General features: G+C 54.9%; 2 protein-coding genes across 2 annotated transcripts; one reads left to right on the top strand and one right to left on the bottom strand.

Annotated features, from left to right (window-relative positions):
- The first annotated feature begins 804 nt into the window (after positions 1-804).
- On the top strand, positions 805-10,824 carry GNB3 (G protein subunit beta 3). The gene is made up of 10 exons (XM_075034583.1): positions 805-876; positions 5,777-5,878; positions 6,427-6,465; positions 6,635-6,741; positions 6,857-6,920; positions 7,036-7,198; positions 7,300-7,366; positions 8,297-8,498; positions 9,660-9,876; positions 10,718-10,824. The coding sequence occupies exons 2-10, from the start codon at positions 5,822-5,824 to the stop codon at positions 10,822-10,824; spliced, it is 1,023 nt and encodes a 340-aa protein (XP_074890684.1). The 5' UTR covers positions 805-876; positions 5,777-5,821.
- A 1,556-nt stretch (positions 10,825-12,380) lies between these two features.
- CDCA3 (cell division cycle associated 3) lies at positions 12,381-14,945 on the bottom strand. Its single transcript, XM_075034585.1, has 5 exons — positions 14,812-14,945; positions 14,606-14,735; positions 14,295-14,519; positions 13,129-13,250; positions 12,381-12,757 (listed from the first exon to the last, which is right to left on the bottom strand). Exons 1-5 carry the CDS (start codon positions 14,914-14,916, stop codon positions 12,617-12,619), a joined length of 723 nt encoding a protein of 240 aa, XP_074890686.1. The 5' UTR covers positions 14,917-14,945; the 3' UTR covers positions 12,381-12,616.
- Positions 14,946-15,004: the final 59 nt, after the last annotated feature.

The raw sequence follows: 15,004 nt of genomic DNA on the forward strand, positions 1-15,004 counted from the left end.
CTTTGCCCAAAGGTGGCTTGGGTGATTAGACTGATGGCCTCCTGACGTCAGATGAGATCCGTTAAAAGGTATTTATCTCGGGCTTGGGCCAAAGCCGCGGGAGAGATTAAAAGAGATTGAGGCCAAGATAATCCCCTCGCAGCATCCCACTAAAGTGGCTGCCAAAAGGCACGCCACCAAATCTTTTGCCGCCCCTGGCCCCTGTGCCCAGTTCTCTTTTCCCCATGCGGAGCCCAGTTTGCTGCCCGGGGGGGTGGTGACCCCAGCCCTGCCGTGGGTTTTCCCTTGGCAGGGCCACCGTGGGTGGCTCCATCCCTCTTCCCGCCCTGCCCAGGACACGAGTGGCACGCTGTCCCCGGGAAAACGGCAATTCCCGTGGACTGTGAGGTGCAGCAAGCCCTGCCCCAGTGGCTGATAATCCTACCCTGTTCTGGCTAATCTTCGCTTTATTGGTTTGTTGCTGATATAAACAGAGGGAGTCAAATCTGCCCGTGATGGTTTCTTTCCCTTCAGGAGCAGTGTGCTACTCTCTCTTTTCACCCCTCCCCATCCACCTGCTTTGCATTACGTCCCAATCCGATTTCCCCAAGTCTCTGGTGTCTGATTTAATTTGCCTGACGCTGCTCCTGGAATCAGCCCTCCCCCAACCCCTCCCGTCCACAACCCTCCAGCTCCCCATGGGGAGATCAGTCCTGGGAGAGGCTGAGGAGCAGAGAGGGAGCAAGGGACTCGCCGGGTTGACGCCGGGCAGGACTGACTGGAGACCGCACAGGGACAAGGGGCTTCTGGCCAGCGGGAGCCGTTCTCAGCAGGGGAGGCAGGCTGTGAGGGTCCCGTCCAGGGGAGACCGCAACCCACCTCGCTCTGCAGATCCCGGTAAGGATGCTGCCTTGTTGTGCTGCTTGAGGTCACCTTGGTGAGCCCGGTATTTGGGAACCCGAGTTTCTTGGCGTGATTCTGTGGGGAAGTCTTTGTACGAGGGCCGAGCCCATCAGAGGATGTGGGAGGGAAAATCATGGCGGGGAAGGAATTGGGGTTAGCGACCAGATGTCCGTACGATGATGAGGGGCTTTGCGCTGGGATGGGGTTGCTTGTTCTCCCCTTGGCAGGTAAATCTCACCAGTTTCCAGACTGGGACGGGAGGGTTACGCCTCCCTTGAGGGACCTGGCACTCACTACCCGTACGCAGTCCGGCGCTCCCGGTGCACCCATGTGCACGCCGCTTTGCAGCCGGCTGCTTTTCTGGATGGAGAAGGAGCCCTCAGAAATCGAGGAGCAGAGCAGGGTAATTTTACCCTGGCCTTTGATCTCCATCGCAGGAGAGGGGGATCATCTCTGTATCCGGCTCTGCAAGGAGCCCAGGGTCACCAGGGCGAGCATCCGAGGCCAGCCAGGGATTACACAGAGACCCAGGGATGCTGCCTGTTAATGCTCAGTCCTCCTTCCCGCACCTTTCCCTTTTCTATTTCCAGCCCTCTCCCAGCATCCCACGGAGGGACCGCTCCCTCCCTCCCCAGTGCGGGGAAGCTACCCAGAGGATAGGAAATAAGGGGGTTCACCTCCCCTGCCTTCCCACCCACCACTTGCACCCCGATCCCCACGAGGGAGTGATGCAGGTGGCTCGGTCGGACAGCCCCTGGGGCGCGAGGGCCATAGCCGCTGCCCTGAAAAGTCATGGTGCGGCAGCAAAAAGCAGAAGGCGGATGATGCCAGACCCCCCCCAGCCTCGCGCCACAGTGGAGGCATTTGGTCTGCTACGAGCAGAGAGCCGAGGGCTCAGCGTGGGGCCGGTTGCCCGCAGACAGGAGTGCTACAGCAGGAACCTCCGGCAGGTTTGTCAGAAAAGGCAGGAAGGGAAAGAACTGTCACGTTGGGGAGCAGAAGAAACGAAAGAAAAGCCGAGAACTGTGAAGTGGATGAGCGTAGCCGAGGCAGAGCTCGGAAGAGGGCTGCTGTGAACCAGCTAAGCCCAGGCTCTCTCCGGCTGTGCCGTGCTCCGCGGTGATGCTTGTAGGAGGCGCAGATCTGGACCGGTGCTGGTGCCCAGGTCCTCCCGTCAGTCCTCCCGTCAGTAGCTCTTTGCAGTGCTGGGCTGGGCGTGACGAATTGCTTTTCCCAAGGTACCTAAAGTCTTGGTTTCCTCTAGTGCTTAGCATCCACCTGAAAGAGCCCTTACTTCCAGAAAGCACTGAGCGTGCACCATTTAGAAGCCTTTCCCATTAAAACCAAGCTGGGCAGGTACCATGAGCAACCATGAGCTGATCCGTGGATCCACGAGAAACGTGCGTCCACGGCAGGAACATGCCCTGGCCAGACTCCAAACTCCATTCCCCTTTCCTCTGTTCTTCCCCCATTTTGGTTCCCCTATTTCCCGTCCTAAATTTACACGACCATGACGAGCTGCTCTTTTGCACACACGCCGCGGGCCTCCTGGGAGGCAGCTGCGCTTCGCTGGGGACCAGGTAACTCACTCTCCACAAATTGCACTGGGACGCGGCGGGTGGAGGTGACAGGCAAAGCTGGAGCTATTATTATCGCTCATCTGTGGCTTCTTGTCCTTCTGAGGCTGAGAACAATTCCCAACTTCATTTAGAGTGTTCCCTCAAAGGGATTTAAAGGTTCGGACAGAATCCTGAACCTGAGCTGCACCTTCTCTATATTTAGCCCTTTTTATCCATCCTCGACATCGTGTCCCTGCCCTTTGATCTGCCTACCGGCTCCGAAAGCCCCTCATCTGGTTGTGCAACCTCACAGAGCAGGTGCCTGTGAACTGGCACTCCCGTGCTTGTGCCAGAGTTGAGAAAGAAACACCGTGGGAAGGGAAAAGAACAGTAAAAAAGCAGGAGAGATGCAAGGAAGACCGGGGGTCCGATGGGTAATGAGGAGGACGTGCAGCCAGCTTCACCTGGGGCAGAAATTGGAAGGAAGAGAGAACAAGGGTCCCATCTCTGTGCAGGTCTGGGTGGGCAAAACCAGAAGTCCACAAAGACAGATTAGGGCAGGGGGATGGACCATGGTCTCAGATGGCCAAAGGTGCGTGAAAAAACAGCCTGGAGAGTTTGGTGACCAAGCAGAGGAGACTGGAAGGAGAATGTCAGAGGAAAGAGGTGGCCCAGCAGGAAAAGGCGATCCAACGCTTGGGGCTGATGGACGGGAGGTAGGATCAGTCCCAGGGATCACTGAGAAAGGGGAAGGTGTGGACCACAAGGGTAGGGCTGGTCTCCGCAGGGTGGCTGGAAGTTCAGATTTGCCACTTGGTGTGCTGGTAGGCAGCGGCCAGGGTCGGGCGCAGTCTCCGCAGCTTGGCTGTACATGGAAGCTGAGGGGTAAGTGCCACAAGATGAGGAGGATGTGCAGCCTCCTACCGAAAGCTGCAAGGCCTTCCCCGGCATCTCTCCAGTCTGTCGGTTAGCCGAGAGATGGTGTGGGGTGCCCGGCCCCTTCCCAGCGGAGAAGCGCATGCTTTCATGGCCAGCGGCACTCCACCAGCTGCAGCTATGCATCCTTGCAGGGAAGAACCCCCTCATCGCTCTTTTGTCAAAACAAGAGAAGAAAAAAAAAAACCAGTGGAAAGGGTCCAGCTCAGGTGCTGGTCTGCCCCCATCCTTCAGCGTAGCTGAGGCTGGCAGCCCCAGGGCACCTCTGTGGCACGTGCCCCGGGCTCCTCTCCTGCTCCGTCACCGTGTGCTGGGACCAGCAGCCACGTCCAGCGCGTGGGCAGGGAGAAGGGAAGAGGCAGCAGTGCTGTGGCTCCGTTCAGGCTCACAGACAGCACGTACAAGTCTTGCTCTGCAAAGCATAGCCTCCGTCTGGGGTAAGCTCATGCCTCCTGGGAGCCGGGGAAAACCTATATCTCCCTGGTTTTCGTACACTTACGCCATGCATCAGGAGTCACTGACCAAGCAGAAACTCACCCTGCCTGGAAGATGGAAGGAAAGCCACAGAGATGTTCAGGGGAAGGGACTCTGGAGGGAAACTCGAAGAGCTCTACAAAGCAGCGAGGAAAGGTGAGCTCGGGAGCTATCTGCATGTGCTCGCCCGCAGCAGGAGAGCAGCCTGGCGTGGAAGGACCCAAAGCCCCGTTGGCTGGAAGAAATGAGGCTTCGGGCAGCAGGCCAGAGGGGGGTGGAGGCGATGTGACCCACAGGAACTAGAAGGAGAAATTCTGCAGATGCTGCTGGAGCATTTCTTGGCCTTCGGGCAAAGCGCTGGTTCTAATGATGAAGAACACCTGGAGCATTTCTGGACACTCACATCTACCCAGGAGAAAGATCAAAGCGATAAAGACCAGATTTGTCTACAAGACTGGGAAATGCTAGAATCGCTGGTGAAGTTTTAAGTGCATGTAACGAGAAAGAGAGAACAAAAGAGAGATGCTGTATAATCATATGGCACACCTGTATCTTGAATATGGATTACCGTTCTGGTTCATTGCGCTCTCTGCAAAAACATATCATCTATACTCTGTAAACAACTGAAAAGGGCTTAGAGAACAACAGAGGTAATAGGATGTAATGGCTTACATGGGAGGAATAACTAAGTGTGCTCTGCAGTCCGGAAAAGGGATGGCTATGACAAAGATCTATAAAATATCAAGTGATGCTGAGGTGAATAGAAACCAGTTATTTGCTGATTCTTCCAACTCAAAAGCTAGGGACCACCGAGTGGAACTAGTGCCATTGGGGAGTAACAGAACCAGGAACTTCTTTGCAGAGCCTGCCACTAAGCTGTGGAAGTCATCACCATGGGGTACTGAGGATGCAAAACTTTGACATGGGCACAAAAATCGTGTGGACAAATGCATAGAAGAAAAGTTCATCAAGGACCTGCATACAGTAATGCTGCCTCTAGCTTTGGACATCAATGAAAAGCTGGGGCTAGGAAAGTCAGAGAAATAGACTATCTGCTTTTGTTATTCTTAGATCCTTCCCTAGGCATCCCCCTTTTTTTTTTTTTTTTTTTTTTTTTTTAATGGGAGACTGGAAGGGAACCCTGGCAGAGCACCTTAACAGCCCTCAGATTTCTTTGGTGGTCAAAGAGCTGGTGGGCACTGCCTGGTGATCCTTTGCCTAGGACAAATGATGGGAAACAGCCACTGGGCTCCCCCTATGAAGTTTCCTCCTCCTGGAGCTGAGATGGACAGCTTGGCCATGGACAGGGAGAAGCTGATGAAGAGGGCCCAGGACTTGTAGGGCTTGGAATGGAGAGGTTAAAAATAAAGAGGTGAGGGGGCCAGTGTGGCCAGATGTGCTGGCTTTGGCTGGGATAGAGTTAATTTTCTTCCTAGTAGCTGGTATGGGTCTATGTTTGGGATTTGTGCTGAAAACAGTGCTGACAACCTAGGGAGGTTTTTGTTACTGCTGAGCAGTGCTTACACAGAGCCAAGGGCTTTTCTGCTTCTTACACCACCCCACCAGCGAGGAAGCTGGGGGGGGGCACAAGAAGTTGGGAGGGGACACAGCTGGGACAGCTGACCCAAGGGATATTCCAGACCATAGGATGTCATGCATATGCCATGAAACCTCAGCAAGAGGCTCTGGAGGTCTTCAGCTTCCCAGTGTACATGTAAGCAGGCTACAGGACCAAATGAACTTTTGGTGAGGCTGGGTACAATCTTCCCAAACGCTAAGGGCTTTGACCAGATACAGCACGACACTACCAAGCATTGAGCCAAGAAATGGTTGCTAAGCCTTTATCAGAGATGCTTACGTTTGCATAACTGAGCAGTCAGTGCCCTTTCTACCTCACACCTCTCTCCTTTGGTTTGTCTCCCCAGAACCAAGGCTGCCCCGCGTGGAGGAGCCACCCCTAGGTCAGAAAGATGGGGGAAATTGAGCAGATGAAGCAGGAGGCTGAGCAGCTGAAGAAGCAGATTGCGGTAATGCTGGCAACAGTCACGAAACTGCTGAGCGAGTGTCTACCCTTCCCCATGTGTCCAAGTTCTCCTCCTGAGCTACAGCTCGGGGCTGAGCTGTTTCCACCTACGCTCTTGGAGCCCACTGCGGTTCTGCACAGCCCTTGGAGTGCTAATGGGGATCTTCATAATGTTGGGGGGGGAGAGAAGATGGGACACTACCCCGGTGAGAAGCAAGTGGCCACCAGCACTGTGTCTGCAGGGGGCCAAGGAGAAGTAGCGTGTCCCCAGGACCTCCTCTGTCTGGGAGGCAGGTGGGAGGATCCATGGAGAAGGTGTAGCTTGGGGAACCAGACGCTGAGCAGCTTTTGGCTCACCTTCCTGACGTTTGACTGGTGCCCAGGTGCCCAAGTCACAGACCAGGATCCCCCTGTGTTGGCCACAATCCAAACACAGCAAAACCCCCGTTCCTGCTTCTAGCAGCCCCCAGGCTATGGCCCCTGAATTTCACTTGCCATTGCCTTCAACACGCGGCTTTTTTTCTGTCTCATCTGCTCTTGTCTCTTCTCCAGGATGCCCGGAAAGCCTGTGCGGACACGACGCTTGCTCAGGTAAGGGACAAGGCTGGCTGGGCCGGTGGGGCGGTGTCAGCTAGCACCTCTCCAAGGAGGGCTCTCTTCGGTTGGGAAGCAAAGTTAGGAGGCAGAGATAAAGACAGCAGTAAAGCTCCCGCCAGCCCAAGGTTAATTCTTTCTCTCCTCCCCACCACTCTTTCCTCAGATCGTGTCTGGAGTGGAGGTTGTCGGCCGCATCCAGATGCGGACCCGAAGGACCCTGCGTGGGCACCTGGCCAAGATCTACGCCATGCACTGGTCCACGGACTCCAAGTGAGAGAGAGAGATGGCGCTGACCTGCTGGGCGCGGGGCAGCGCGTGGGTGTGAAGGGCAAGAAGGCTCCGATGGGAAGAGAGCTACTAACGTGATCTTGTTCCTCTCTCGCAGACTTCTGGTCAGTGCCTCACAAGATGGGAAACTGATCGTGTGGGACACATATACAACCAACAAGGTAGGAGCCAGACGGCTGCGGCAAACCGGGATGCTGGAGGGGTCCCCTCGGAGCGAGCGCCCTTGCCCTGCTCGCTCTGCTGCCAAAGTCCCGACAAGGTTTCTCGTCTTCCCAGGTTCACGCCATCCCTTTGCGTTCCTCCTGGGTCATGACCTGTGCCTATGCCCCCTCGGGCAATTTTGTGGCCTGTGGGGGCCTTGACAACATGTGCTCCATCTACAACCTCAAGACTCGTGAAGGCAACGTCAAAGTGAGCAGGGAGCTCTCAGCCCATACAGGTGTGTGTGCTGCCCGCCGGCAGCCTGCGTGCCCTCTGCTTCCAAACCTCACTCTTCCAGCCCTGCCCCGTTTCTCATATTTGCTTGTTCCCGCTTCCCAGGTTACCTCTCCTGCTGCCGATTTCTTGATGACAACAATATTGTGACTAGCTCTGGAGATACCACATGGTGAGTGTTACCTCCTGCATCCCAGTGACGTGACCTCCGGCTCTTGGAGGCACAGTGCACAGCGGCAAGTGCAGTCCTTTTGCTCTGCAGCAGTCCTAAGGACAAATTGCTCCTACATGGGGAGGCCACACAGAGCACCTTAGGAAGCCGGATCTGTTCTTCCTCCCTCGGCAGAACAGGTTCTTCTTTTCCCAATTGAAGTCAGGTCAAGATGCAGGTCTATTGGTGAAGCAGTAGAGACCATGTGGTCAGCTCTCACAAAGCACAGTGTCATTTACTCCAGGACAGAAAACATCGTAAATATATGTGGAGCCCGCACGCATGCTCCACTTCTCAACTCTTGTCCACTGTGCAAGGGACACCTGCAAAGCCAGTGCCTGGATCCTTCGGTTCCTGGCTCTCAGGTCTCGCTGTGCTGCGACTCTAAGCAGAGCCGAGTCTTTATTCACCCCCACCCCATCCCAACACCTGCTTCGGAAGAACCTCTTGACCGAGGATGAGTCCGGATGAGGCATTTCCATAAAAGATCAATCAAGGTTACACTGGGCTTGTTTGCCTGGCTGTAACGTGGGATCCCAGTGACCATGGCCCGTGCATCCTACAGGTGTGGATACAGCAGACCTTTTCCAGCTGTTTGCCTGTGAGTCCCTCTCACCTCCTCTCAGTGTTCCCTTCGACTGTTGCAGTTATGCGAATACGGTCAAACCTTACACATCCCCAGCCTTAGTCTAACTCTGCTTTGGCAAAGGTATGACCAGGAATAGCTGTGAAGGTATCTCCTGTTGTATCCAGCACAACACTCAGCCATTTTCTCACGCTGTAGCCAGGCCCACGGCTTCCCTCGTTTGTTTGCGAGTGCGACAGCTCTTCAGCCAGCTATAGGTCTGCTCTGCCTGGGTTGGCTCTGAGAAGTTCTCTCCTCTATTGCAGCGCGCTCTGGGACATTGAGACGGGGCAGCAGAAGACCGTGTTCCTGGGTCACACCGGAGACTGTATGAGCTTGGCCGTCTCCCCAGACTTCAAACTCTTCATCTCTGGGGCTTGCGATGCTACTGCCAAACTGTGGGACGTGCGGGAGGGCACCTGCCGCCAGACCTTCTCAGGGCACGAGTCCGATATCAACGCCATCTGCGTATGTACGCTGTCTGCGCCGGGGTGGGGAGGCAAGGGAAACGGAGGGTGGACCAGCTCTGAAACGGGGTCTGGGGACAAGGCTGAAAGAAGCCGTCACGGTCCTGTGGGGAACATGGGTCTCAGGAGACCTTGGCCCCATGATCCAGCCTGGCGCAGGAAAGGCCTGAGTTCACTGGAGTTTGGGGCTGGCTCTTCCCAGGCACCGGTGCACCGGAGCATCTAGGTCTGACTCAAAGCACTGCTTGGACCCAGCCAGCACACCGTGGTCTGTAGAGCTCAGCGCCCTTGCACAGGTGCTGGTGCAGCTCTGCTCATATAGGAGCTGTTGGGAACCGTGGTTCGGGCATGTTCCAGCAGCCCTGGCGCAAGGCACAAGTGGGGCAGCAGGAATACCGAACTCCGCTGAGGGTCTTGGTCAGCTCCAGACAGCAGAGGTGGGAGCTTGGGATCAGAGGGAGGTCTTCTGAAGATGAGGTCTTCACAGGAGGCAGCACAGTCATTTTGGGGCAAGTATCCCCCTCAGAGGCAAGGGTTCAAACCAGAGACCTAGAGGTGGCAGGGCAAGAAATATGTCAGTTTAATCCCGTATGACTAACCAAATGAGTCTGGCAGCTCCCTGCAATGTCTGCGGCTTGAACCACCCTTCGCTGACCTCAATTAGTGCAGTTTTTCTGACCTGTCCCATGGTTACCCTGCCAGCCGTATGGTTTTCTGCCATACCTGCTCCTGAGGAGCTCTTTTTTTGCTCCTCAGAGCAAGGATGCAGAAAAGGAGTGTGCATGAGAAGGTCGGGGTGTGAGGATCAGACAGAGGAAGGGTCTCGTAGCTCTGAATCGTGCCAGACCCCATGTGGGGGATAATGGGTGGACACTTGTCAAGCCCCAAACTAACAGCTGGAGTTAGAGAGACAATAATCCTTCCTCAAGCACTGGGATGTCTTGCAATAGCTCTGGCCCCTAGGTCATTGGCTTTCTTGAGGTGGGAAGGGGTTTACTAGGTCTTAGGAGAAGCATCAGTCTCCCCCTCAAGCAGACTGAACTTGTATGATCCAGTGTCCTGTCCCACCGGGATTTCCAACCTCCGTGGCTTCCTGGTGGTTAGCAGGGAGGGGAAGAGTTGAGGCACAGCCTGATTAAAGTCTGGTGTGTGCCTTCCCCAGTTCTTCCCCAACGGTGAAGCCATCTGCACCGGCTCAGATGATGCCACCTGCCGTCTCTTTGACCTGCGGGCAGACCAGGAGCTCATCGTGTACTCTCATGAGAGCATCATCTGCGGAATCACATCAGTCGCCTTCTCCCGCAGTGGGCGCCTCTTGCTTGCTGGATATGATGACTTCAACTGCAACATCTGGGACTCCCTGAAAGCAGAGCGTGTGGGTGAGTGGCTCCTGGAGGTCCCTCTTTCATTCCCTGCAAGGTCTTCTGTCCCTACCAAGGCAAGGAAAAGGCCTTTGTTTTTTCTAAAAGGGATACATCCTATACTGACTGACACCCAACCAAGCTTCCTCGCACTTAAGGAGCACACCATAACTAGTACAACTCTTTTGTGCAAAACTATTGTTTTTAATGTTAAGGAAGTCAAGCCTTTAAACAACATTGTTTCAAGGGGGGAAAGAGCATCAGGGTTCCTATTAGCTAAAACTGCTCACAAGCACCAGTAGTATTTCCTACTTTCTCCTAGCCTCTGCCATTTGCCAGTCCCAGCTACTCACAGTGTCACTTGGTGGCCAGCCGCCAAGCTGAACATGGACCTGGGCTTCCATCCATCATCTTTGGATACTCTGCGATGCTCATACACAGAATACACCCAGGTGCCATTTTTTCTTTCTGATGAGGCCCCTAGCCTCTCAAAACGTATAACGCAGCCCACCAACGGCGTTACTGTTTCTCAGTTTTATCAAGGACGCCGTCCTTTCTTAGTCCTACCATCGCTCCAGGGTGAAAGCGGTTGTATGAGGGTTCAGCTAGCCAGACCTTCCCGAGAACATTGTTCTTGGGCCAGTCCCGTGGGTGCTGGTCATATGCCATGCACAAACGTCCTCCTGCATGTTTGTTCTTATTAGCCACGTACCGTTTGTAACACGCTGTGCAGGAACAGACAGTGCGATACGCAGGGGTGTAGGTACGCAGCCTACGATGCGTGTCCTCAGCGTGGTCAACCCCTTCGTCTCTCCCAGACCCCGCTTCTTTTCCTGACCTCTCTTCTTTCCCCCCATAGGAATCCTTTCTGGCCATGACAACAGAGTGAGCTGCCTGGGGGTGACGGCAGACGGCATGGCCGTTGCCACCGGCTCCTGGGACAGCTTCCTCAAGGTTTGGAACTGAGGACGGCAGCAGGGAGGGAGAGAGCAGTGGAAGCACGGCCCACAGCCCGAGCCCACGCAAAAACAGCATCGTCAGCTGAGCACAACAGAAACGCCTACCTACCAGTCCCACTTGTCTCTAGACACAGGTCACTTGTAGGGGTCTCCCAGAGTGAAAGGGGAAGGGGAGCAGGGGGAGCTGGGGAGCAGGAGCTGGGGAGCAGGAGGAGCTGGGGAGCAGGAGCACACACACTGGCCCTTCTCTCCATCTCTAAACAGGCCCAGCAGCTTCCAGCCTCCTGCGGGCTTGAAGACCTCCAAAACACCATTCACCATGTCTCAGGACTTTACAGTACAGTGCAGACACCCTGCGTCTTCCTTCGAACGCCTCTACCCGTGTTGACACCCACCCTTCAGAGGACCCCTTATCCAACACCTCTGTTCCCGATTTGACTCTACCTAGCTTCCCTGTGCAGCTGTCCTATATCCCTGCAGACAGCCTCAGAGGCGTACTGGATTTGAGATTTCTATCATGCAACCTCAAACAAAAAGCTAGTGTAAATGGGGCTCACTTTCCATTGGGGAAGACATAGCTCAAATCTTATCTATCCATAAATGGGGGAAAGGTAGCCCTCAGACCTGCCAGAATACCAGGGAATATTATATTTATTCTTATTTATTGTCTGCTTCTTGCTGTTCCTTCTCTTTTTGCCTCACTCCTGCATCGTGTGGTGACCCTGTCTAACCAGTAGCCACCAACCCCTGTTTTCAAGTCTGTTATAGATCTTCATAGCCCAGGCAAATAAAGCTCACATAAGCACTGCAGGCTGTGTTCTTTCCAGCATTGCAATGAGCTACTGCAAACTCTCCTTCCCTGAATACTGCCAGCTGATCCCAGCCAGAGAACTTATCTGCAGGCCTTGCTCCACCTCAGGGTCCCCAGGGGAGGGTGTTCCTACCTATGTCGTAGCTGAGTAGAGGCTCTTAGTCCAGAGGCTTGCTGCCCTAAAGTGGGGATAGCAAGCTGAAAATGCATCCTTGCAAACTTTGGCAATTTGAGCTCAATTACAGGACACAGCCATTATATTCAGCCCCTATTCCAGTCGTTGGCTCCTAGCGACATGCTGGGGGCCCAAGGCTCTGCTTGGCAGAGTTGAAGGTCAACAAGGTGTAGTGACTTATCAACAGAAGGTCAAGATGTTAATGCACAATGCCATCTCATCCTATTTTGGATCTCACCCTCACGACAGACCCTTGCAACAGGCTACTGTCCTTTGTATACATTAGCTTCAGGTCAGTGTAGGCACAGCAGAACGCCAGAAGTGACACTAAATACTCTCCTGCACAGAGCTGCAGCTTCCCAGCCCATTCTATAGGTCAGAGCCTTCTCAGCACAGCTCTGTGGTGGCATGTTACAGACAGTGGACAGAGCTGAGTTTTAGGCCTAATGGAAGGCTGAACTATTTGTTCCTGAATCCTTGTCCCCAAAGAAAACATTGCACCAGGCAAGCAGGGGGCTCCTAGTATCCTATCAGGACATAAAGTCAGCAAAAATTTAATGCAAATTTATTTGCTACAGATAAAAACTCTACAGTAAGTCAATACAGCTAATATACAACAGAAGAGCTAAAGTCTGTACTGTACATAAGACATGCAAAGCTAGGAGAGAGAGTGTGTGCTCTTTCCCTTTTCCCCAACAGGGATAGGTGAGAAGAGCAACAAGTCAAGTTTCAGTCTATGACAGGGTTTCTCGCTCCTAGAAGACTCTCAAAACATAGAAGTAAATTACAACAAGATACTGGAAAGGGAAATCTCTAGTTCTCCACAAAAGGACACCGTTGGTTCTCTTTGTTCAAGTCTCTCCAAGCACAGTTCCCAGATTTGAGGCTCCTGCTCAGATCCACCGTCACTTCCTTCTTCTCCCCAAGGTTCTCTCCCAACGCATGCCTCTTACCCTAGAGAAACAAAAAATACCAAGCATACAGCATAAAACACAAGTTAATTGAGGGTTAGTTTATTCTCAGTGGAACATATAGCCCATTTTCAGACCCTTCAGCTTTGGCTCTCTTGTGACAATGCCCAAGAGTGATGGAATTCTTTCTACAGCCTAAAGAGAAAGGATGCACTGAAGTGGGCAATATCACGGTAAGGCCAAAGATACAGACATTGAACAAGACTTGGAGGCCTCTAGGGACAAGACTGACCCACAGAAAAACAATTATGAAACCACCAGTTCCAAACTGGGGCCCTACAAAATAAAGAAACTGAAGGATTTGGGTTTTTTCAGCCCACTCTCCCTCCCACAGTATGGCTCATTAAGGTTTACCTGGCGAGGGGCAGGAGCACTGGGGGAGTTATCATCTTGTAGGATGCTGAGGGGAGAGCGGCCAGTTCCACCAGATGTTGTCATGATTTTGTTATTGGTCTTGCGTCTTACAGGCTTGCTCCCTAGTGACAGAAGGAAACACGTCAGTGTGTCACGACAAGGCTAAAAGGTCCTGGGTTTTAAATGCCACCTGGCCTTTATCATCTAGCTTGCTTGACTGAACAGCAAAGGCTATTACCCAAGGACTTGCAGGTAAAGGGATCACAGAAAAGTTGAGGTTGGAAGGGAGCTCTGGGCCCCCTGCTCCAGTATGGCCACCTAGAACCGGTTGCCCAGGACCATGTCCAGATGGCTTTTGACTATCTCCAAGAATAGAAACTCTGTAACCTCCCTGGGCAAACCTGCTCCAGTGCTTGGTTGTCCTCACAGTGAAAAAAGTGTTTCCTCATGGTCAGGTGGAGCTTCCTACAGTCCAGTTTGTGTCCATCGCCCCTGGTGCCATCACTGGGCACCACTGAGAAGAGCCTGGCTCTCCCTTATACCCTCCCTTCAGGTATTCATACTTATTAGTAAGATCCCCCTGAGCCTTCTCTTCTCCAGGCTGAACAGTCCCAGCTCCCAGCCTGTCCTCATCGGAGAGATGCTCAGCAGAGTTTTCTGAAGCACAGTCTGTATTAAATTAAAGCCTCTCAGCACCGCCCAGCCGTAGCGCTTAGATGTGCTCCCCACCCTCGCTCCCCAGCTCTTCCCAAGGAGAAATTCCAAGGTCCTGCTGAACAGGCCTCCACGATTACAAGCCCGTCTCAGAGAGTGGAAGAGATGACATTCACCTCTTAGAGAAGCATATTTACCTCTCGATTTTGACTACCAATTGAAAATGTGGTTTTTCAACTCCTGGCAAGAAATCAGTTCGATAAAAGAACAGTTCCAAAAGGGGGTCCCCCCGGTCTGCCATCTGCAGACCCCCAAGGCCAGGCTGTCTGAGGTGACGGGGGACAGCCAAACCGGGGAAGGGGGGAACAGACAAGGTCTCCGTGAGGACACGAGCCAGGAGAAGGCCCACGCACCGGAGGGTGCTGACCTGCTCGTCCCACGGACCGTGACGCTCCCCAGGCACACGGAGCTTTACCCGTGGCACCCCCCCCACACCCCCACCGACCACTTACCCGAGGAGAAGCCAGGCCCGGCAAGGCGGCCTGGCCGAGCCGGGGCTGCGCTGGGAGAGGGCGGCCTCTCCGCTTCTTCCCCCGGGGCGGCGGCGGGCGGGGAGCTCCGCCGGGCCGGTCCTTCCACGACCGGCTCCTCGTCGGGACTGGCCGGTCCGGGCTCCTGGGCCGCGGCCTCGGCCCCGAAGGCCTCGTTGAGCTGCCTCACCAGGCGGTCCAGGCTCTCTGCCGGGGAGGGACGGAGGGAGGACGGGGTGAGCCACCGGGCAGCCCACCCACCCCACCCACCCACCCGGGGCGGCCTCACTCACCACTCGACACCGCTCTCCTGGGCGTGTGGGAGACACCGGGCATGGGCGACCGCGGGTCCTGGGCCTGCCTGCTCCCCGCCACCGGTTCGGCGGCACCGGGCTGAGGGCTGCCCGCCGGGGAACTCACCACCTGCGGAGAGAGCTAGGCGTGTAGGGGCGGCGGGCCGGGGTCCGCCGCGGGGGGAGGCGGGGGGGAGGGCGCCTACCTCGATGGGGGTGCGGAAGATGCCGGCGCTGGGGGAGCGGGGGTCGCTGACGTGCGCCAGGTGCTTGTTGTGGGGGGCGACCGGGGCGCTCCCGGAGACCCCCATGGCGGCGGGCACCGCGCTCCTACCCTGCCCCGCCCCACCGGCCGCCGCGATTCAAATTTCCCGCGCCTCGGGAGGCGCCGTCCCATTG

The sequence above is a fragment of the Buteo buteo genome, chromosome 8 (assembly GCF_964188355.1).
Source record: "Buteo buteo chromosome 8, bButBut1.hap1.1, whole genome shotgun sequence".
In the NCBI taxonomy this organism is placed as follows: Eukaryota; Metazoa; Chordata; class Aves; order Accipitriformes; family Accipitridae; genus Buteo; species Buteo buteo.

Coding starts and splice junctions, on each gene's coding strand:
- CDCA3 (XM_075034585.1), bottom strand. CDS start 14,916: ATGGGGGTCTCCGGGAGCGCCCCGGTCGCCCCCCACAACAAGCACCTG. Junction 13,251..14,294: donor CGGGCCTGGCTTCTCCTCGG/GTAAGTGGTCGG, acceptor TTCTGTCACTAG/GGAGCAAGCCTGTAAGACGC. Junction 12,758..13,128: donor GTGCTCCTGCCCCTCGCCAG/GTAAACCTTAAT, acceptor TTGTTTCTCTAG/GGTAAGAGGCATGCGTTGGG.
- GNB3 (XM_075034583.1), top strand. CDS start 5,822: ATGGGGGAAATTGAGCAGATGAAGCAGGAGGCTGAGCAGCTGAAGAAG. Junction 6,742..6,856: donor CACTGGTCCACGGACTCCAA/GTGAGAGAGAGA, acceptor CCTCTCTCGCAG/ACTTCTGGTCAGTGCCTCAC. Junction 7,367..8,296: donor AGCTCTGGAGATACCACATG/GTGAGTGTTACC, acceptor CCTCTATTGCAG/CGCGCTCTGGGACATTGAGA.